The 24706-nt window shown below is 35.0% G+C and overlaps 1 protein-coding gene across 2 annotated transcripts in view; it reads left to right on the forward strand.

Annotated features, from left to right (window-relative positions):
- LOC131806444 (aminopeptidase N-like) overlaps window positions 1–24502 on the forward strand; it is a 32093-nt gene extending 7591 nt beyond the window's left edge. For both annotated transcript variants that reach the window (XM_059130533.1, XM_059130534.1), the window contains exons 2-6: window positions 11035–11533; window positions 11603–11758; window positions 17379–18792; window positions 23485–24005; window positions 24063–24502. In XM_059130533.1, coding sequence (XP_058986516.1) covers window positions 11070–11533; window positions 11603–11758; window positions 17379–18792; window positions 23485–24005; window positions 24063–24327 — 2820 coding nt within the window. In that variant the 5' untranslated portion in view covers window positions 11035–11069 and the 3' untranslated portion in view covers window positions 24328–24502. The remainder of the gene's footprint in view (window positions 1–11034; window positions 11534–11602; window positions 11759–17378; window positions 18793–23484; window positions 24006–24062) is intronic.
- The last annotated feature ends 204 nt before the right edge of the window (window positions 24503–24706 follow it).

Below are 24706 nucleotides of genomic sequence, written 5' to 3' on the forward strand. Positions count from 1 at the left end.
TTTGAAACAATTCCTGTGAATAATGGCCTTAAAATCATCAAAATACCGAATATAGGGAGGTACCGTTATATGGGGTCAATACGAAGACGTGAACCTGTACAGACAATTTTCTGTCTTAGGCTGTAGTATCCATTTCGAACTTCAAATACCAAATTTGAAACAATTCCGGTGAATAATATCGCTAAAATCATCAAAATACCGAAAATCGGGGGGTACCGTTACATGGGGGCTATATGAAGACGTGGACCTGCACAGACAATTTTCTGTCTTAGGCTGTAGTATCCATTTCGAACTTCAAATACCAAATTTGAAAGAATTCCGGTGAATGATGACGCTAAAATCACTGAAATACCGAAAATCGGGGGGTACCGTTATATGGGGGCTATACGAAAACGTGGACCTACATGGCCCATTTTCAATACCAAAAGTCCTGCAGACATAGTACACACTTGAGTAAAATTTTATCAACCTACTTCATTTCGTTCGGAAGCTAGAGTGATTTCCACAGACGGACGGACATTGATAAATCGTCATAGAATTTAATGCTGATCAAGAATATATATACTTTGTGGAGTCTGAAATGTATATTTCGAGGTGTTACAAACGAAATGACAAACTTAATATACCCTCCATAGTATGGTGGAGGGTTTAAAAAACGCACGCCTCCAAGCGTTGAATATGTTTTGGCTTAAAACACGTCATTATATATGGCGTAAGCAGTTGGGTTTCCTTGCTGTCTTAAACATCCTTGATATCTCATTTGTCCTCAATACTTTTTTTTTTGAAGTCGAAGCTTATCATTCATTCTACCACACGCCGGGCTTGTTAATTCAAACTATGGTAATTGCAAACGTTTGGAAAACAATAAATAAATTCTAAGCGCGATAACAGAGAATTTCAATTGTGAACTAGTTTCGAATGTTTTTAGAGAAATCAAATTGTGTGTGTGTGTGTGCGTTTTTTGATAACTGTCACAAAAACCTCTGACAATGGCGGCGGTCATCGGTACCCCGGAGTGAAAAAAACACTCTAAACGAATTTTAAATTGTCATTTCAAATTGCATTACAAAATTATTAACGACTACCACTTTTGTTTTATTGAAATCGCGCGTGTGTGTGTGTGTATTTGTGTTTTCAAATTGTTTTTCTTAATTTATAAATTTCGATTTGAAAATTTTGTTTTAATCCCTGCTTAATATTCATAAAACGTATTTCATGTTAACGCTTTATACGGTTCACAATTCTTGATTTGTTGCCTTAGTACGTGCGTGTGTGTCCTGTACTTTAATGCCGTCTAAGGTGAATGAATTTGTATGGCCGGTATTTGTGTTTTTTTTTTTTTTGAGGTTGACATATTGGGCTTTAATTCAAAACCTTACAAAAACAATTCCATTGATTTTTGTAATGAAAAAAAAAATTGAAAATAATTTGTATTTAAATGCCAAGCCAATACATCGAAGCGAATTAACCTCAACCTTCACTTAATTTTGCTTGACCATGTTTGCAGTTTTCATTTTTCGTTTTTTGTTTTTTCAACACTGCATGACTGCGATTTTAACAGCTGGCTGGGTGACGCTCTTGAACTATTATTGTTATTAAATACTTTAATATTTATTCTGAATGATTTCTGAAAAAGGAAATTAGTGTGGAATATAAACGTCACTTTTTTTGTAATACGGCTTTCCGTAACTGGCATTGGTAGGCACAATGTTTTTGTTGGAGGAAGTAATTTCGCTGTAATTGTATCAATGGCAATACTCATTGAAATCTTAGATTAGAAAGTGAAATGAGCAGGAACAATGTTGGCATTTATTTGTTGGGAAATGAGAGTTTTTTAAAGGTCAGCACACACATGATGTTAGAGTCATATGTAGCCTACTTTTAAGCGCTTACCAAAAATGTTACATATAACAAGTAAAAATGCAGTAAATGTGAGAGTACATAAAAGGCTTATTTGACTGACTTAAGGCTGGAAATAAATAAAGCGTATATTTGGCTGGCTTAAGTCATCGGCTGGCTTCTTCGTAGATGAACAAAGGAGTTTTAGGTTGAACTAGTTCGATTTTGGCCCTAGGCTCCTTTGTTCATTTCCGAAGAAGCCAGCCGATGACTTAAGCCAGCCAAATAAGCACTTTATGTATTTCCAGCTTAAGTCATCGGCTGGCTTCTTCGTATGGGAACAAAGGACTTTTAGGTTGATTTAGATCGATTTTGGTCCTACGCTCTTTTGTTCTTTTACGAAGAAGCCAGCCGATGACTTAAGCCATTCAAAAAAGCCTTTTATGTATTCTCACCTTAAGTTCGGTCGGGCCGAACTTTGAATACCGTCCACCATTGGGAACTAATTTGGAAATTTTCAAAAAAAAAAAAAAAATAATAATAAATAAATAAATTAAAATGGACTCTGTTAAAATCTTAAAAAATCCCAAATATAGCCGTTATATTGGGGTCTATACAAAGATGTGGACCTGCTTAGGGAACTTTTGTCATAAGCCATTACAATATTCAAAAACGAGACTGGAAAAAAAATCCGTTGAACAATGTACCTAAAATCGTCAATATTCCGAATATTGGGAGGTATTGATATATGGGGTCTATACGAAGACGTGGGCCTGCACGGACAATTTTCTGTCTTAGGCTGTAGTATCTATTAGGAACTTCAAATACGAAATTTAAAATAAAACCGGTGAATAATGTCCCTAAAATTGTCGAAATATCGAATATCGTTTTATGGGGGCTATATGAAGACATGGACCTGCATAGACAATTTTCTGTCTTAGGCTGTAATATGCCAAATTTGATACAATACCGGTGAATAATGTCGCTAAAATCATCAAAATGCCGAATATAGGGAGGTACTGATATATGGGGTCCATACGAAGACCTGGACCTCCATAGACAATTTTCCGTCACAGGCTGTAGTACCTATAATGTCCCTAAAATCGCCAAATTATCGAATATCGGGTGGAACCGTTATATGGGGGCTATATGAAGACATAGACCTGCACAGACAATTTTCTGTCATAGGCTGTAGTACCCATTACGAACTTCAAATACCAAATTTGAAACAATTCCGGTGAATAATGTCGCTAAAATCGTCAAAATACCGAATATAGGGAGATACTGATGTATAGGGCCTATACGGAGACATGGACCTGCACGGACAATTTTCTGCCATAGACTGTAGCTCCCATTACGAACTCTAAATACGAAATTTGAAGCAACTCCGGTGAATAATGTCGCTAAAATCATCAAAATACCGAATATCGGGGAGTACCGTTGTCTGTGGGCTATACGATATCGTGGACCTATGAATATACATCTCGAAGGGAGTATCCGATTTGATTCAAACTTGGTACATCGGTACATATTATTGTCAAACTTAGATCGAGTTCGGAGATGGGCATTATCGGTCCACTCCTTCTGGTACCTCCTCCACAAAAGGTCGAAATGTTCAAAGAAGATAAATTACTGCACAGAAAGAGAAAGGATAATCCGATTTTGCTCCAACTTTGCTAATCCTGATATTTTCATCAGTTCTAGGTGAAGTGCGAAAATGGACAATATCGGCCCACTCCATCAAGTAAGTCCCCCACAAAGGGTTGAAATTTTGAATAATTATAACTTTTATAAAAAGTGATGTAAGAGTCCGATTGCCATCAAATTACCTACGGTACAATACTTTTTATGAATCCAAGGTCTGGTGTGAAGATGTAATATATCGGTGTACCCCTTCTGGTACCTTCCCCATAAAGAATCAACGTCTTTAATAATAAAACGATTATAGAATCTGAAATAAGCATCCGATTCTCTTGATAGTTCATATATCCCATAACTTCCACTAACACAAGATCTGCTGTAAAGATGGAATATATCGGTTCACTCCTTCTGGTACCTTCCCTACAATGGGTAAGAATTTGAAATAGCCATGAAGTTCGTAAAACGAGAAATAAGCATCTGATTCTCTTCAAATTTCACACATCTCAATACTTCTACTAACAGAAGATCTGCTGTGAGGATGGTAGAGATTGGACAACTCCTTCTGGCACCTCCTCCACAAAATGTCAAACTTTTGAAAAACCAAAACGATGATAAAATCCGAAATAAGATTCCGGTTTTCTTAAAATTACCCACATCACAATATTTTTATAAGTCCAAGGTCTAGTGTGAATATGGAATATATCGGTAGACTCCTTCTGGTACCTCTCCCACAAACGGTCAATATTTTGAATATCCATGAAGCTCATAAAACACAAAGTTACCATCCGATTCCATTCAAACTTGGCACATCTTAATATTTGCATCAACATAAGTAGTGTTATAAAGATGGTAGAGATCGGATCATTCCTTCTGGTACCTCCCCCCACAAAAGGGCAAAATTTGGAATATTCATAAAGCTCATAAAACACGAAATTAACATCCGATTCCATTTAGAGTAGACTTAAGATCTGTTATAAAGATGGTAGAGATCGAACAATTCCTTTTGGTACCTCCCCCACAAAGGGTCAAACTTTTGAGTAACCAAAACGATCATAAAATCCTAAATGAGCCTCCGGTTCTCTTCAAATTATACACACCATAATATTTTTATTAACAGAAGATCTGGTGTGAAAATAAGATATATCGGTCCACTCCTTCTGGTACCTCCCCCACAAAGGGTCAAAATTTTGAATATTCATGAAGTTCATACAACGCGAAATTAACACCCCATTCCATTCAGACTTGGCACATCTCAATATTTCCATCACAAGATCTCTTATAAAGGTGGTAGAGATCGGACAATTCCTTCTGGTACCTCTGGTAAATTTTTTGTGCCTCGTACCATCGCTTGTTACCGTGATACTGGTAACGTAGCCCGACGTCAAGGAAGTAGACGGAAGAAAACAGCAACATCAGCAGAAATGTTTCGAAAAGTAAAGAAGCGACTTGATCGAAACCCGTGTCGCAGTGGCCGAAAAATGGCTCGTGAGCTGAACATATCGCAATATTCCATTCGGCAAATATTGAAAAATGAAAAAATACTGGAGCGTGTATTAAAGCCTTGGGTACGCAAACATTTTGGCAGCCAACCTTGGACATTCCAACAGGACTCAGCACCATCACACTCAGCACGCGCCACCCATGAATGGTTACAAAATCAGGCTCCTCCCTTCATTTCCACCAAAATCTCCGGATACCAATCCGTTGGACTATTGTGTCTGGAGTATTTTGGAAAGCAAGTTTGGCACTAAAAAATACCAAAGTGTCGATCACCTCAAGCAAACGCTTCGCCGGGAATGGCCTAAAATACCGCAGAGCAACATTCGGACAGCGTGTGACGGTTTCATTGGTCGTTTGAAAGCCATAATTCGTGCTAAAGGTGAACGATTCGAACAAATCTGAACTTCTTCTAAAGTTTTATGATATTTTCGACATTTTTTGCTTCATTCAAAAAAAAAAAAAAAATGAAAAAAAATCCAAAATATGTCAAACGCCAGTTTTTGCAGTTTTTTTATCTCACCCTGTATATTTCCAAAAAATTGCACATATCTCATATAAAGTATAGGAAGTAGTCAATATATTCCAAATCTGGCATGTTGTGATATTTATATCAGTCTTAGGTCCGATACGAATTGGCCAACTGCTTCGGAACCTCCCATATAAAGAGTGAAGAGTTCGAATAATCACAATTCAAGGCTGGGGGTATACATCTGTCGGAAAACCGACTGATACTATGTGACTTGTTTTTTTTTCTTCCCTCAATAAGTATTTTAATTGCACATATGCTCAGTAATTAAATGAATTTCTCCCAAATCTCAACTCTATCTTAACCCCATTCTACGTGTTCTCATACAAATGTGTGTAATTTGACAGATTGCTATCTACCTATCGGTTGCGTGTTGTACATGATTTGTATTTTTAAACGTCTCGAGGGAGGAGGGGATAAAAACCTTAAACGCTTCAAGTTACATACTTCAGAAAATGTTCCCTTGAAATCATCTTAAATTAATTTATTTGCAAAAAACACAAAACATGGCTTGAGGTTGGGATAATAGCGAACATGCCTAACTATAGCCTACGGCTGTGAACCAAAGTAGCACTTTAAGTATTTTGTTGTTGAATTTATTTATTTTTTTACAAAACATTAAAAATGTGTCAATTGTTATTGTTAAATAATTTAGCACATAAATTTTGATTTTTATATCGACATGTTTATGGATTTGTGTTTTTTTTTTTGTATTTGTTGTATTGTATAATACGCTCGCGTCTTTTAATTGTTTGTCAAAGTCAATAAATTACGGTTTAGCCGAAATCTTAAAAGAAGCAACAACAAAAAAATACTTTCTTCTTTGTAGCCATCACCAGCATTCGGTAGTTAATTTACATCTCATTATTATTAATGCCTAAACGTTTGATGTGCTTTCGATTTTTTTTATTAATGATGAAAACACTGACTTACAAAATGTTGATTTCTTTAACTGCTAGGCAAATTCAACAAATATTTAATTTGTATTCATTAAAAATATTTTATTTTCATGATTTTTTTTTCAATATAGATATCAGGGGAAAATTGTAACCAAACTGAAACTGAAACATCTACATAATTTTGATAAATGACATAAATGTCATATTATTTTTTCCCAGTTAATTTAGTGGCAACATTAAAAAAATACAAATGATGTCTTTGTGTTTTATGATTTGACTGGTTTTCCAAATCACATGGCGCCCAACGTAAAATTAAGCCATTATCGTTGGTTTTCATAAATTGATAATAATTATACCGTCTACAGAGGGTATGCATCATTTAATACGGTCAAACGTGTCTAGTCGAAATAACGGTTTTAGACCGTAGGTCCCTTTGGACCAAATCCGTTTCAGATCATTTGGAGTCGATCTAGCGATTTCAGTCCGTCCGTCTGTCTGGCTGACTGGTGCGCACGATAACTATCGAAGGGAGTATTCGATTTGATCTAAAGTTGATACATGGTAATATTATTGTCAAACTTAGATCGGCCTACTCCTTTTGGTAACTCCCACACAAAATGTCAACATTTTCAAAGAAAATAATTTATTGCACAAAAAGAGAAAGAATAATCCGATTTTGCTCCAACTTTGCGAATCGTAATATTTTCATCAGTGCTAGGTCAGGTGTGAAAATGGACAATATCGGTCCACTCCATCAGGTACCTCCCACACAAAGGGTAAACATTTTGAATAATTACAACTGTCATAAAAGGTGAAGTAAGAGTCCGATTGTCTTCAAATTTCACATATCCCAATAATCTTTTTAGCCCAAGGTCTGGTGTGAATATAGAATATATCGGTCCACTACATCTGGTACCTCCCACACAAAATGTCAACATTTTCAAAGAAAATAATTTATTGCACAAAAAGAGAAAGAATAATCCGATTTTGCTCCAACTTTGCGAATCGTAATATTTTCATCAGCGCTAGGCCAGGTGTGAAAATGGACAATATCGGTCCACTCCATCAGGTACCTCCCCCACAAAGGGTAAAAATTTTGAATAATTATAACTCTTATAAAATGTGTCGTAAGAATCCGATTGTCTTCAAATATCACACATCCCAATAATTTTCATTAACCCAAGGTCTGGTATGAAAATGGAATATATCGGCCCACTCCTTTTGGTACCTCCCCCACAAAAGGTCGAATTTTTCAAAAAAAAAAAAAAAAAATATTGTTTGCACAGAAAGAAAGAAGATAATCCAATTTTGCTCCAACTTTGCAAATCCTAATATTTGCGTCAAAGCTAGGTCAGGTGCGTAAATGGTCAATGTCGGTCCGCAAAGGGTCAACATTTTGAATAACAAAAATTCTTATAAAATGTGATGTAAAAGTCCGATTGTCTTCAAATTTCACACATCCCAATATTTTTATTAACCCAAGGTCTGGTTTTAAGATGGAATTTATCGGTCCACTCCTTCTGGTACCACCCCCACAAAAGATCGAAATTTTGAATATTCATGGAGCTCATAAAACACGAAATTACCATCCGATTCCATTTAGACTTGGCACATCTGAATATTTCCATCAAAACAAGATTTGACCATAGAGGGTCAACTGTTTGAAAAATCACAATAAAAGTAAAAATGTATTAAAATAATCGAATATAGGCTGAAGGTACACATCTGTCGGCAAATCCGACGGATATTTTTTAACTTGTTTTTCACATACATGTGGTTCGTGTAATCCATAAACCACGCGTCGCCCAACATAAGTTTCTCAAATTCATTACACTAGCAGCAAACAAATGCTTTCTTGCAGAACTGCAAAAATGTACAAATCTTCCATTGCATTAAAAGTAGTAGATTCTTTCGGGTTCTGAAACAAAGTAAAAGTGATATTTGATATATCATAATCCAGGTAAAATACATTTTTCTATCATTTAACATTTTTTTCTTAAAAGACGATCTTATAGAATTTGTGAAACAAATTGGCGCCCAACGTACATTTTAAAAATACATGCCATTACCGCGGAACATTGATGTTAAGGTTATGATACATAAGGTGCTTGTTGTCATGCCGTGGCATATTTTGTGACATATCATGAAGGCATTTTCTTAAATGGCAATCTTATATAATTTGTAAAACAAATTGGCGCCCATCGTGAATTTTCAAAAAAAAAAATCCATTACTGAGAATCATAATATCGTGGCATATTTTGTGACATATCATAAATTAATATCAAACGCGCACTAAAATCGTGCCGTGCTTTCCCCTTATGGTTTAACATTAATGTCATGCCATATGACCAAGCTGCTTATGTATCATCACCTTTAGTCTGTGGAAAACGAGAAATTTTGGTCTTCTATGAAAATCACTTTTTTTGGTTTATTTCTCATTAAAAATGATTATGATTTCAAATCAATACTTAATGATACATTTAAATGTGATTTTTCAACCAAAAACTACTTGGCGCCCAACGTTACTTTCGCAATACCTTGGTATTTATACTCTACACTACATAGTGGTAAGGTTATTATGTCTTTGTGCATTTGTTTGTAACATGGAAAAGGAGGCGAGATAGTCAGATGTGAACAAAATTCAGGTCGCATTTATTAGAAATTTTAGAATAAGTTTAGATTGTTGCTCTGCGTTATTTTAGCCCATTCCCGGCGAAGTGCTTGCTTGAGGTGATCGACACCTTGGTATTTTTTAGTGCCAACCTTGCTTTCCAAAATACTCCAGATACAATTGTCCAACGGATTGGTATCCGGAGATTTTGGTGGCCATTGTGCGCTGGAAATAAAACAAGGAACCTCATTTTATAACCATTCGTGGGTGGCGCGTGCTGAGTGGGATGGTGCTGAGTCCTGTTGTAATGTACAAGGTCTGCGGCCAAAATGTTTGCGTGCCTTTAATACAAGGCTTTAATACACCCTCCATAATATTTTCGCGATAATATTCGATATTTATTCTGTCGATTAATACGAGCGGAAAGCGACCATCGGCTATCATGGCGGCCCACACCATCACCATGGGCGGCGCTTGAGTTCTGTTGGCCAACCGAAGGTGCACATTTTCAGCTGGCCTCTTTGGCAAGTAAACACATTCATTTTGTTTGTTTACAAAATGCTGGACAACTGTGGCGAATGTTTTCTCATCGGAGAAAATTAAATTTGGCAGTTCACCACTTTTGGCCAAGCGAAGCAACTCTTTAGCTCTTTTGAGTCTTAGTCTATTTTCTTTCTTTTGTGGTGTAAGTTCTTGAATTTTTTGGAATTTTCATGGCTTTACCCCGAGCTCATTTTACAATTTTACGCCAGCAGTATCACGGTAACGAGCGATGGTACGAGACACAAAATATTTATTCACATTTAAATGCTGGATTGCTCTAACGATAGCCACTTGTGGTTATCCAGCCAAATATAAAGAAATCACACTATCATGCTTGAATTCCATCACGAATAACTTATTTTCTGGAAAATTCTCACCAAAATGCTTTCTTTCAGCGTTTTGGTTTTCAAAACCTTGAAACCGGATGCTTATTTCGGATTTTATGATAATTTTTGTTATTTAAAACTTTGACAATTTGTGGGGGAGGCACCAGAAGGAATGAACCTATATCCTTGATCTTCACACCAGACCTTGATTTAATAAAAATATTGCGATATGTGTAATTTGAAAACAGTCGGACACTTACATCACATTTTAAAAGTGTTATAATTATTCAAAATTTTGATCCTTTGTGGGGGAGGTAAATACTTTTAAAAAATATTTTTTAAAAATTGATATAAATTTAAAAAATATTTTTGAAAACCTTCAACGTGTCATTTCTTTAAAAAAAAAGTTAAAGAATCCACAACTTAATAGTCCCTCATAAATATTTTAATTGGGAAAATATTTTTAAAAACTCCACGACTTATTATTCCTTTGGAAAAATAATTTCCATTTACTAAACGTGGAACTAAATCAACATTTTTTTTCACAATTGCCTGTTGTTTTCCTCCAAAAGTTCAGTGGAATTTTACAACGACAAATATTCGCATTTACAAAAAACAATTTGCTTATCTTGCCTTGGCAAAACAAGATTTTTGTCATCATCGTCGTCAGAAGCAGTTCGAACTAGATTTTCCTTATTCTTTCTAAACAACAACAACAACCAGATACACAATTAAGGAAAATCAAAGCTGGTTTTTGTCACACGTTTAAGGTCAATGTTTGATGTTCAGGTTTTCCTTTAAAAAAATAAATAAATGTTCTTAAGCCGGCTTAGAACATTTTTTGGAGGCTAGGCAAATCAGGTGAGGAGCAAGAAAAAGGAAAATCAAGATTTTATGAATCCGCCAATAATATGCTTATTTGTTGTTTCCTCCATATTAACTGGGACTTTTTAAGCAGATATGTAGCCGAATATTAGTTTTAAAAGCTGTCCATACTAGTTTCAACTCTATTCTACGGAGGATCTGAGTATCCTATATCTGTGACGCTCCTAAGCCATAAAAATCTTCGTAATTTACTCTCCTTGGAGTTTTATTCGTAGCAATCTAACATACAAATCTCTAAACCTTTTTCTTTCTTTTTCATTTCAGCCCCCCTCAACACACTTCCCACCACCGTCAATACCATGGAAAATCGCCTATGGCTAACATTGGGCATTTCGCTCATGGCCATGCTGGCTTTGACAAATGCCTACACCCATTATCGCCTGCCGACAGCCATTAAACCGGATCGTTATAAACTAAAAGTTATAACACATTTGGAAAATCCAGCCAACCTCACCTTCAATGGGCAAGTTTCGATACGTTTCAATGTCCTGGAGGAGACGAACAACATAACGTTACATGCTCAAAACTTAACCATCGATGAGAATCGCATTCAACTTAAGAGTTACGGCGATAAGAAGTACCGCCTGTGCAAGGAGTCCGTTCAGACCGTTACCGAACAGGACTATTATATTATACGTCTGTGTCAGCCTCTCGAAAAGGGTCAAATGTATAAATTGAAGTTGTATTTTTCGGGAATACTGAGTGAAAAACTGCATGGCTACTATCGCAGCTCGTATGTGGCCAAGGAAACCAATGAGACCAGGTGAGGGGCATTGAAAAAGACAATTTGGAGTTGTAGATTTCAATTGTTTTTTGTATTTTTGTTTTCCAGATGGCTTTCGGTGACTCAATTTGAACCCGCCTCAGCCCGTGCAGCCTTCCCCTGTTTCGATGAACCCAATTATAAGGCGAAATTCATTATATGGATGGGTCATCACAAGTCCTTGACAGCATTGAGCAACATGCCCCTGGAGAAGCAGATGCCGGTGTAAGTTTCAATTAAAAATTACTATCCCTGAAAAGTTTAAGAAAACCCGACGTGTTGGCGCCCAATGGTCATTAAAATAAACTCTTTAACAAAATCCAGTTTTAGGCCTCTAATAATTCTCAAAAAAAATCCTTAAAAAATCCCCTAAAAATAAAACGATTTCTGATCTTTAGGTTCTTCAAAAAATCTTAAAAATTCATATTTGGTTGGTTTTTGAAAAAAAATATTCTAAAATATGCAAATTTGACGGTATCTGAAAAGTCTTCCTCACCTTACAAGTTAAGACTTCTCATGGTCCTTTAAAAATATTCTTATAAAATCTACATTTGAGAGACTGATAGTCCTGGAAGAATATTCTTTAAACCCCACGTTTGATTAGTCCTTGAAAAAATCACATAAAAAAATAAATCTTTTCTGGTCTCTAGGTCCTGCAAAAAAATCTTAAAAACCCCCTTTTTTTGAATGGTCTGTTGGTCCTTGAAAAACATATTCTAAAAAATTCACATTTTTTGGCCCCTGATGTTATCAAAAAAGTGTTCCTAAACTTACAAGTTAAGGCCTCCAATGGTCCTTTAAAAATATTTTATAAAATCTACATTTAGACTCTGATGGTCCTGGAAAAATATTCTTAAAAACTCACGTTTGATCAACTTTGAAAAAATCACATAAAAAATTAAATCTTTTCTGGTCTCTAGGTCTTGGAAAAATTTTTAAAACCCCCATGTTTGGTTGGTCTGTTGGTCCTTGTAAAAGATATTCTAAAAAGGCCTCTGGTGGTATCTGAAAAAGTGTTCCGAAACATACAAGTTAAGGCGTCCAATGGTCCTTTAAATATATTTTATAAAATCTACATTTAGACTCTGATGGTCCTGGAAGAATGTTCTTAAAAAAATCCTTAGTCCTTAAAAAATTACTTAAAAACTCAAAGTTTTCTGGTCTCTAGGTCCTGGAGAAAAATCTTAAAAATCCCATTTTTTGGTTGTTCTGTTGGTCCTTGAAACAAAATATTCTAAAAAAGGAAATTTTGTGTCCTCTGATGTTATCTGAAAAAGTCCAATGGTCCTTTAAAAATATTCTTATAAAATCTACATTTAAGAGTCTGATGGTCCTGGAAGAATATTCTTAAAAAATTCACATTTTCTTAGTTCTTAAAAAATCACTTAAAAATCAAAGTTCTCTGGTCTCTAGTTCCTGGAAAAATCTTAAAAATTCAATATTTGGCTGATTATGACCTCTGACGGTATCTGAAAAAGTGTCTTAAGCTTACAACTTAAGGACTCTAAAGGTCCTTTAAAAATATTCTTATAAAATCTGTATTTGATACCCTGATCCTGATGGTCCTTGAAAAAATGTTCAAAAATGTTTTTCTCAAAACAAAACCACGTTTTGGATTTAGAAAATTTTCTTAAAAAATCTACATTCGTCTTTGAAAAATACTCTCAAAAAAAAAAACTAGAAGATTGATAAAAATCCAAGTTTAGACACTTGACAAAATATTCCTGAAAAAGCCACTCTTAGGCCCTTAAAAATATTCTTAAAATTTGTAGTTTTGGTCTTTGAAAAATATTTAAAAAAAACATGTTTGGCCCTTCTAAAAATGTTTTTAAAAAGTTCACGTCTACAGGGTGAGATAAAAAAGTGCAACAAAGTCAAACGCCATAATTTTTAATTTTTTTTTAAATTTTATTCAATGAAAGCAAAAAATAGCAAAAAATAGCATCAAATTTTAGAATAAGTTTAGTTTTGTTCGAATTGGTCACCTTTGGCACGAATTATGGCCTTCAAACGCCCAATAAAACCGTCACACGCTGCCCGAATGTTGTTCTGCGGTATTTTGGCCCATTCCCGGCGAAGCGTTTGCTTGAGGTGATCGACACTTTGGTATTTTTTTAGTGCTTTCTCCAGACACAATAGTCCAACGGATTGGTGTCCGGAAATTTTGGTGGCCATTGTGCGCTGGAAATGAAGCGAAGAACCTCATTTTGTAAAAAGTCTTGGTTGGCATGTGCTGAGTGCGAAGGTGCTGAGTCCTGTTGAAATGTCCAAGGTCTGCGGCCAAAATGTTTGCGTGCCCAAGGCTTTAATACATCCTACAGAATATTTTCGCGATAAAAATCGGCATTTATTCTGATGACGCGGTCGATTAATACGAGCGGAGAGCGGCCATCGGCTGTTATGGCGGCCCACACCATCACCATGGCCAGCGCTTGAGTTCTGATGGCCAACCGAAGCTACACATGTTCAGCTGACCTCTTTGGCAAGTAAACACGATCATTTTGTTTGCTTACAAACTGCTGGACAACTGTGGCGAATGTTTTCTCGTCGGAGAAAACCAAATTCGGCAGTTCACCACTTTCGGCCAAGCGAAGCAACTCTTTAGCACTTTTGAGTTTATTTTCTTTCTATTGTGGTGTAAGTTCTTGCACTTTATGGAATTTCAATGACCTTACCCCGAACTCATTCTTCAATATTTGCTGAATGCCGAATGGAATATTGCGATGTGTTCAGCTCACGAGCCATTTTTCGGCAACTGCGACACGTGTTTTGATCAAGTCTATTCTTTACTTTTCCAGCCATTTCTTCTGATGTTGCTGTCTTCTTCCGTCCACTTCCTTGACGTCGGGCTACACTACCAGTATCACGGTAACGAGCGATGGTACGAGTCACAAAAGATGTATTCACATTTAAATGCTGGAGTGCTCCAACGATAGCCACTTGTGGTTTTCCAGCCAAATATAAAGAAATCACACTATCACGCTTGAATTCCATCACGATGAACTTTTTTCTGGAAAATTCTCACCAAAATGCTTTTGTACTCTTGTAAACAATATAATGTGCTGTCACTGGAATAATTTTAACAGCTGTCGGTCCAGTGGCTTAGAAATGACAGCAGTCTGAAGTTGGTTGTAGTTTTTTCATCTCACCCTGTAGATCCTTGACATTTTTCTTGCCACAAATCCACGTTTCGAATCTTTATTTTTTTTTTTTAAATCAACGTTTTAGTTCGTAAAAAAAATCCACATTTTGTCCTTGAAAAATAATCTCAAAAAATCCAAGATTGGGCCCTTGACAAATTATTTCTTAAAAATCCACTCTTTCGTTCTTAAAAAAATGTTCTTAAAAATTAAAGTAATATTCTCTAAAAAAAATATTTGGCCCTAAAAAAATAATTCAAGTTTGGATCTTTGAAAAAAAAAATTCTTAAAATCCATTTTTTTGGTTATTGGAAATATCCTAAATAAAACTCTTTTTGGTCCTTTGAAAATATCATTTAAAATCCAAATTTTTCAAGGAAATACATGTTTTGATCCTTAAATAAATATTCCCAATTAATCAACGTTTCGACCTTGAAAAGTATTCTTAAAAAATCGACGTTTGATCCTTAAAAATCCAAGTTTGAACACTTGAAAAAATATTATTAAAAACCAATCTTTGGTCCTTAAAAATATTCTTAATAAATTGAAAAAATAAATGAAAAATATTCTTTAAAAAAAAACATGTTTGACTTTTATAAAATCCAAGTTTGGATCCTTGAAAAAATTTTATTAAAATCCATTTTTTCTTCTTGGGAAATATCCCTAAAAATCCAAGTTTTCCAAGTAAATACAAATTTTGATCCTTAAAAAAATATCCCCAAGTAATCAACGTTTCGTCCTTGAAAAATATTTCTAAAAATCGACCCCCTACAAATCCAAGTTTGGACACTTTAAAATATATTCCTAAAAATTCACTATTTGGTCCTTAAAAATATTTTTAAATAATTGAAGTTTTGGTATTGGAAAAATATTCTTTAAAAAAAACATTTAGACCTTTAAAAAACGCAAGTTTGGATCCTTGAAACAATGTTCTTAAAAGATCCACTTTTTGGTCCTTGGGAAATAATCTTAAAAAACAATTTTTGGTCCTTGCAAAATATCTTTAAAAATCCAAGTATTAGCCCTAAGGAATATTCCTAAATAATCCTCATAAATACAAATTTTGATCCATAAAAAATATTCCTAAAGATCCACGTTTCGTCCTTGAAAAATATTCTCGAGAAATCGACGTTTTACCCTTAAAAAGTTTGGCCATTTGGAAAGATATTCATATAAATTGAAGCTTCGGTCTGGAAAAGTATTCCTCAAAAAACATGTTTGACCCTTAAATAATCCAAGCTTGTATCCTTGAAAAAATGTGCTTAAAATATCCACTTTTTGGTTTTTGGAAAATATCCCTAAAAAAAACATTTTGGTCCTTGGAAAATATCCTTAAAAATTTAAGTTTTATTCCTTAAAAAATATTCTTAAAAAAACGTATTGGTCCCCAAAAATAGAAGTATTGATCCTTAAAAAAGTATTCCTAAAAAATTCACGTTTCGTCGACGTTTGACCCCTAAAACTTCAAGTTTGGACTCTTGAAAAATATTCTTAAAGATTAAATCTTTCGTCCTTATTAAATATTCTTAAAAAAATTGGTCGTGGTAAAGTATTCTTTAACCCATATTTGGATCCTTCAAAATGTTCTTAAAAATTCTCATTTGGGTTCTAAGAAAATTTCTTTGTCAAGAAATGTCCAAAAAACTCTTTTTGGTCCTTGGAAAATACTTTTGAACTTTTCAATTATCAATCAAGGTGTTTTTTTTTTAAATTTTTCAAATAAATTGGCGCCCAACGTAGATTTTCAAAATACAAGCAACTAGAATTCCCATTAAATACCAGCCACCAGAATGAAATGAAATATTAACCTTGGTCCATGAAAAAGTTACTTTTCTACTTTCTGTTCCATTTTCAAGTCACATGGCGCCCAATATAAAAACATGCAATGCAAAGTCAATTTGATTCACAAAAAATCCAAGTTTTGATCCTTTAAAATGTTCTATATTTTCTTCAAAAATCACTTTTTGGTCCTTGGAAAATATCCTCAAAAATCCAAGTTTTAGTACTTAACAAATTATATTAAAGGATTCACGCATTTGTCCTTATAAATCTAGGTTTTGATCTTTAAAAAATATTCCTAAAATATCCACGTTTTGGTTCTTCAAGATATTCTTAGAAATCCATGTTTTGGTGCTTGAAAATGGAAAGTGACAAATTTTAGTCCCCGAAAAAGTTTTCCAAAGTTTTCCATTTTCAAGCACCAAAACATGGATTTCTAAGAATATCTTGAAGAACCAAAACGTGGATATTTTAGGAAAAAATTCAAGTTTTGGTGCTTATATTCCCTATAACTCCGTTTGGTTCTTGAAAATCTTAAAAAACTCAACTTTTGGTCCCTAAAATCGGAGTTTTTGTCCTTGAAAAAAATATTTCCAAAAAAACCTAATTTTTGTTCTGGAAAATTATTCTATGGAAATCCATGTTTTAGTCCTTAAAAATATATTTTTATAAAAAATTAAGTTCGGTTGAACTGTCGATCCTTGAAGAAATATCCTTAAAAACACTAAGTTTTGTATTATTTGAGTCCCTGAAGAAGTGGCCTTAAATTACGTTTTGTGGTCTATTATCATTAATTTTTTTTAAAATCCGGGTATTCTCTCTGATGGCCCTTAAAAAATCGGTCTCGAAAAATATTCCAAATTTTTTTCTCTATGTCCTTAAACCATATCCTACAGATTTTTCATTTCTCCTCTTCCTCTTTACAGAAATGGTCTCACCGATTTCATTTGGAGTGTCTTTGAGGAATCCGTACCCATGTCCACTTACCTTGTGGCCTACACTGTCAATGATTTCAAATACAAGGAATCCAAGGTGGAGGGTTCAGATGTTGTCTTCCGTACCTGGGCACGCGGTGATTACATCAATCAATGCGACTATGCGGCGGAAGTTGGTCCAAATGTCTTGAAATATTACGAAGAAGTTTTCGGTATTCCCTTCCCATTGAAGAAGGTCGATGAGATTGCTATACCTGATTTCAGTGCTGGTGCCATGGAAAATTGGGGTTTGGTAACATATCGGGAGACGGCCTTGCTGTTTGCACCCAATGTTTCGTCCGAATCGAATAAACAACGTATAGCCGAGGTGATTGCCCACGAATTGGCTCATCAATGGTTTGGCAATCTGGTGACCATGAAATGGTGGACAGATTTGTGGTTGAATGAAGGTTTTGCCACCTACATTGCCAGTTTGGGTTTGAAGAATTTAAATCCCGAATGGGATTCATATAATGCCGATTCCTTGGATAATTCCCTCTCCATATTCCGTCGTGATGCCCAGCTGTCGTCCCATCCAATCTCCCAACCAATTTTGAATACCAGCCAAATTGGAGAGCGATTCGATTCGATTTCCTACAAAAAGGGATCGGCCGTGTTGAGAATGTTGCACATGTTGTTGGGCCAGGAAGGATTCTTTGAGGGTGTACGCGATTATTTGATGAAACATAAATATGGAAATGCCGAGCAGGATGACCTCTGGGCTGCCTTTACCGAAAAGGCCCACAAATTCGATCGCATTGAACCGAAATATGATATGAAAGTGATAATGGACTCTTGGACCCTACAAACCGGTTATCCCTTGGTCAGAGTCAATCGTAACTATGAGACGGGGGCAATTGAAATCAGCCAGCACAGATATTTGGAAAATAACACTATTTCCGAAGAGGAGGCCAAGAAGTGTTGGTGGGTCCCACTCAGCTATACCACACCCAATGAATTGGATTTCGAGAATACCTCGCCCAAGGTATGGATGGAATGCGATGAATCGGGCAAGAGTGTGCCCTTGAAATTGGAAAATGTTGTCGGACCCCAGGACTGGATTATTTTCAATATCCAATTGTCCGGAGTGTATCGTGTCATGTACGACATGGATAATTGGCGTCTATTGAATGCCACCCTGAACAGTGATAAATTCAGTAGCATCAATGTCATGAATCGCGCCCATTTGATCGATGACGTCATCTCCTTTGCCTGGAGTGGTTATCATGATTATGACATAACCTTTGATGTTTTGGAATATTTGACCAAGGAACGAGAGTATTTGCCATGGAAAGCGGCATTGGATGGTTTGAGTAGTGTCATAAGATTGTTGAGGCCATTCACGGAACAACATGACTATTTCAAGGTGAGTATGGGGGAGAGGATGTTATGAAATTGTAATTCTGTAGGGCACATTGTTTAAAAAAAAATCTACAAAAAGTCATTATTTCAAACCCAAAATTTAAGACCTTGAAATGTATAAAAAAAAGTAAGGGGTTGGGTCTTGTTTTGGCAGCGAGATATTCGAGAGAAAATTAAGAGAGTAACGCAGAACAACACAAATAGAGCAACCAAAATTCACTCTCGGTTAAGCAGTCGCCATGATGCAGTGTCCATCGAGAGAACGAGAGTTGTTCTCAAAATTTGTTGCTGCCGAAGAAATCATCTTTAGAAAGGGAAAGGTTTAAGAGAGAATTTTAACATTCTCTGAAGAAAATAGAAAATGGTCTTTAATTTTTGCTCGTTTTTAATAACTGTAGGTTCTCTGAGTAATATCCCCATTGCCATATCTATGACATATTGAGAGCAGAACAATAACTATAAACTGGCATTGCAGCCCAAGTTTTTTAACGTTAAGTAGGAGAACACGTTGGGCGCCATTTTTGAGATTATATTTTTACAGGTTATCAGGGGCCAAAATAGGGAGTATTGAAAATTATTTTTTCAAGGTCCATTAGGTGGAATATTAAGTTTTTGAAAACATGTTTTCAAGGACTATCAAGGGATGAAACCAGGATTAATGATTATTAAAAGTTTGATTTTTTTAAAGAGAATTGTTCAAGCGCTATCTTGTACCATTGTCATTGTTTGCATATTTATGGCATATTTAAGGCTACTAACCTGGCGCTTCAAACAAATTTTTAACGCTTTTTAGGTGTACACGTTGGGCGCCATTTTTGAGATTTCGTAAGAATATTTTTTAGAGTTTATCAAGGACCAAATCATAAAATTGAAGAGTATTTTTCAAGTTCGATCAGGGGAAAAAGTGAAGTTTTTAAACACATTTTTTCAACGAAATGTAGAATTTTCAAGGACTACCAGGTGCCATTGTCATTAAGTGGATAGTTAAAGTAACACAATGGCTGCTAACTGGCGCTTTAGCCCAATTTTTAAAGTATTGTATGTTTACACGTTGGGCGCCACATTTTGGATTTTGTAACAATATTATTTTTAAGGTGCCCAAATTTGGGACTATCAAAAAAAGACTATTAGGGACCAGAACCTGAAATTTTGAAGAAGGATTTTTAGGAACCAAAGCCTAAAATTTTCAAGAAGATTTTTTCAAGGACTATCAGGGACCAAAACTTGATATTTTAGGGAATATTTGTCACGGGCTATCACTGACAAAAAAGTAGATTTTTTAAAGTATCAGGGAACAATTTTTTCAAGGAATATCAAGTGCCAAATTTTGGTTTTTATAAGAATAGTTTTGAAGGACTATCAGGGACCAAAATTTTAATATTTTAAAAATACTTTTCAAAGTCTATCAAGGATCTAAGGACTATAAGGGCCAAATGGTGGGTTTTATAAGAATATTGTTCAAGGGCTATCAGGGACCAAAACGTGATTTTTAAGGAATATTTTTCAAGGATTATCAGGGGCCAAAAAGTGGATTTTTTAAGAATATTGTTTAAGGACTATAAGGAAACAATATTTTTAAGGACTATCAGTGTCCAAAAACGTAGTTTTTTATATAAATATTTCTTCAAGGAAAAACGATTTTTAAGGGATTTCTCAAGGACTATCTGGGACCAAAAAATGATTTTTAAGGAATATTTTTCAACGACTATCAGTGACAAAAAAGTGGTTTTTTTCAAGGACTATCAGTAACCAAAGCGTGCATTTTTAAAAATAAAATCAGGTCAAACATTTTATTTTTAAAATTTTTTTATAAGGGAATTATAAATATTTTTCAGGACCTATCAGTGACCAAAACGTAGTTTTTAAGGAATACTTTTCAAAGGCTATCAGTGACCAAAACATGATTTTTAAGGAATAATTTTCAAAGATTTCAATCAGGGACCAAAACGTGGACTTTTTAAGAATATTATTCGAGGACTATCAGACATCAGAACGTGATTTTTAAGTTACTATTAGTAACTTAAACATGAACTTTTAAAAATATTTTTTAAGGACTAGCCGCAAACCTGAATTTTTTAAGAATATTTTTTTTAAGGACAATCAGGTACCAAAACGTTATTTATACTGAATATTTCCAAAAAGTAATTTTTTAAGGAATATTTTTCAAGGACTATCAGTGGTCAAAAAGTATATTAATATTATTGAAGCTCTATCGGAACCAAACATGATTTTTTAAGGAATATTTTTCAAGGGCTATCTAGGACCCAAACGTAATTTTTTAAGAACTTTTTGTTGTTTTCAAGGGCTATCAGTGAACAAATCGTAGATTTTTAAGACCGTTTTCCAGGGACTATCCGTAGCTAAAAAGTGATTTTTTAAGAATATTTTTCTTTACAAGGGCTAACGTGGAAAATATTGTCTTTTTAAGAATATTTTCAAGGACTATCACGGATCAACACGTGGCACGTTTTAAGTGCTATCAAGAGCCAAAGCCCGGACTTTTAAGAATATTTTCCAAGGTCTATCAGGAAGCATTGTCATTTATGGCATATTGAGAATAGAACAATAGCTGCTAAGCTCCGCTTTAGTTCAATTTTTTTTAACGCTTAGTAGAAGTATTCGTTGGGCGCCACTTGTTAGATTTTTTAAGCATATGTTTTAAGGACTATCAGGAAGCATGTTTTTCAAGAACTATCGGGAAACATTGCTATTTATGGCATATTGAGAGTAGATAAATACCTTCTAAGCTGACGCGAAACGTACGTTTTTAAAACTTTTTTTCAAAAGCGATCAGGGCCCAATACCTGGTTTTTAAGGAAATTTTTTTAAAGGGACTACCGAAGGCCAAAACTTGAATATTTTCAAAAGGACTATTAGCAGTTTTGGGATTTTTAAAGAATATTTTACAATGGCTACAATTATAGCAACAACAGGGACTACAACCTGAATTATTTGAAAAATGTTTTGAAAAGACAATCAGGGACCAGACGAATATTTTTAAAAATTTTTATAGGGCTATAAAGGGGCCAAAACGTGGATTTTCCAAAAGACTTTCAGGGGCCAAATGTTGGATCTTTTTAAAAATATTTTTTACTGGTCTCTCAGAGGCTCAAAAGTGAATTTCTAAGAATATGTTGAAAGGTTTTATCAGAGGTACGAATATTTTTCAAGGACTAACTGGCCAACAAAACAATGGCTTATTACAAGCTTTTCTTAAGGATCATTAAATACAAGTATCTGACCTGTTTTTGAATATTTTTCAAATACTATTGAGGTCAAATGTAGATATTTAAAAATATTTTTCCAAAGCCTATCAAGGACCAAGAACTATTAGGACAATGACTATTATTTTTCAAGTTGCTTCAGGAAAGGAAACGTGGGTTTCAAGGACTTTCAGTCAAAACGTGATCTTTTAAGGAATATTTCTTAAAGCACTAGCAAGTTTTTAATGTTTAGTAGGCGTACACGTTGGGCGCCAAATGTTAGATTTTTAAAGAATATTTTTCAAGGACAATCAGGAAGCATTGCTATTTATGGCATATTGAGATTAGAACAATATCTATTAAGCTGGCGGTCCAGTTCAGGTTTTTAACATTTAGAATACTTAAAGAATACTTTTAAAGAATGTCAGGAAAGAAAAGATGATTTTTTGAGAATAGGGGGCCAAAACATAATTTTTAAGGATATTTTAAAATTACTACCAGAAGATAAAAAAAAGCTAATTTTTCAATTATTTTTTTCAAAGACGAAGAGTATACTTCTTGAACTTTTGGGAATATTTTTAGATGACCCGAAACATTTTTAAAAACTGCCATGGCCCATAACGGAAAATAACTGCGAACAAAGCGCTTCAGTCCAAGTTTTTAACGTTTAGTGTGTGTAAACTCGTTGGGCGCCACCTGTTGGATTTTTTAGAGAATACTTTCAAGGACCAACATGTGGTTGTTTTTAAAAATAGTTTCAAGATCTATCAGGAGTTAAAAGGTAGTTTCTAAAAATATTTTAAAATTACTACCAGAAAATCAGAAAAAGCTAATTTTTAATTATTTTTTTTTTAAAGACCAAGAGAATTATGCTTGAATTTTTAAAAATATTTATATAGGACCCGCATGGTTCAAACATTTTTCAAAACTTTCAGGGCCCATACCACAAAAATAACAGCTACCCAGACGTCTCAGCACACGTTACTAATGTTTAGTGTGTGTAATCACGTTGGGCGCCACCGGTTAGTTTTTAAAGAATACTTTCAAGGACCAATAGTTTCAAGGACTATCAGAAGCCAAGACGTAATTTTTAAGAATATTTTAAAATTACTATTTTAAAATATTTTTTTTTTTTAGGACCCGAATGGGTCTAACATTTTTCAAAACTTCCAGGGCCCATAACACAAAAATAACTGCTAAGAAGGTGCTTCAGTCCAAGTTCTTAACGTTTGGTGTGTGTACACGTTGGGCGCCATATGTTAGCTCGTTTTTTGTAACCGGGATAAGATTGTATAGGGGGCTGTTTTAATTAACTGTATAAATCAATAGCCAAACTTAAAAATCAAAACCACTTTGAAAGTCCTTTTATTATTTCGAAAAAAAACCCTAAATTGGAGCAGTGATAGCCTCCAGGAAAATATTTAAAAACTTCAACTAATTCTTTACAAATGACTAATCATTTACTAACATCCCCTCTCATTCCTTCTTGGCAGACCTATTTGCGATACATCATCGAACCCATCTACTATCATGTTGAGGGTCTGAATAATTCCCTCGAAGCAACCAAAACTCATTCGGGTATCTTACTCAAATCCTTGGTCACCGGTTGGGCATGTCGCATTGAACTGGAGGATTGTGTGCAGACAGCTGTGAACTACTTCCAACAATGGAAACAAACCAAAAATCCCGATGAGGAGAATCAAATACCAGCCGATTTGAGACCCACCGTCTATTGTACGGCCATACGTCATGGGGACAAGGACGATTGGCAATTCTTGTGGCAACGTTATCGGGCCTCAAATGTGGCCACCGAAAAGAGAACCATCATTGTTTCGCTGGGATGTTCACGCAATGAGAAGGTCCTTCGCGATTATATCGATTTGACATTCGATAAGGCTGAGTATATTCGTACTCAGGATGTGACATTTGCCTTTAGTTCCATAGCCCGCAGTGAAGTGGGTGCCCCCATTGCCCGGGACTATTTTGCCCAGAATCTTGCCGCTCTACACAATTTGTAAGTCAAAGAAGACATTTTTTTTGGAACTAAAAATAATTTCCTTTAATTTTCCAGCTTCGGTCCTCAATCCACCGATCTTGGCCGTTTGTTGTCCTCTCTTTCGAGCCAAATCATTTCCACCGAAGACTTCGAGAAAATCACCCAACTCATTGACTCGAACAAGGAGTACTTCAAGAAGGCCGAGAAGAGTGTCCAATCTGCCTATGAGACCATCAACTTTAACATTCAATGGATTGGTCGCAACGTTCAGGATATGAAATCGCGTCTGGCAGATCGTCTATCGCTTATGGGTCTTCTCAAGACCCATGTCGATGCCTAGGCAGCTAGGGAGAGCGATGGAGTTCTCCCCGATCCTGTTGTGAAAAACATACGTTTTCCCAGTTTTTAGTTTAATTTTAATTTTTTTTGTTGTTTTTAAGATATCGAATTTTTTTATAACGTCCATCATGTTTGTTTTGTTGTAAATCATTGTCATCTTCACCAGCCCATAGTGATTGTAATGGAACAAGAAAATAAAATATATTTATATACAAAAAAAATGGATTTTTATTAAAAAAATGAGAGGACTTTCAGATGCTGACATATGATTTTATTATGAAAATTAAAAAAAAAAATACCGGGGTCCAAATAGTGGAATTTTTGAGGAATATATTTTGGTAAAGCACTATCGAAAGCCAAAACTGGGATTATATTTTAAA

The sequence above is a fragment of the Musca domestica genome, unplaced genomic scaffold (genome assembly GCF_030504385.1).
Source record: "Musca domestica strain aabys unplaced genomic scaffold, Musca_domestica.polishedcontigs.V.1.1 76, whole genome shotgun sequence".
NCBI classification, from domain to species: Eukaryota; Metazoa; Arthropoda; class Insecta; order Diptera; family Muscidae; genus Musca; species Musca domestica.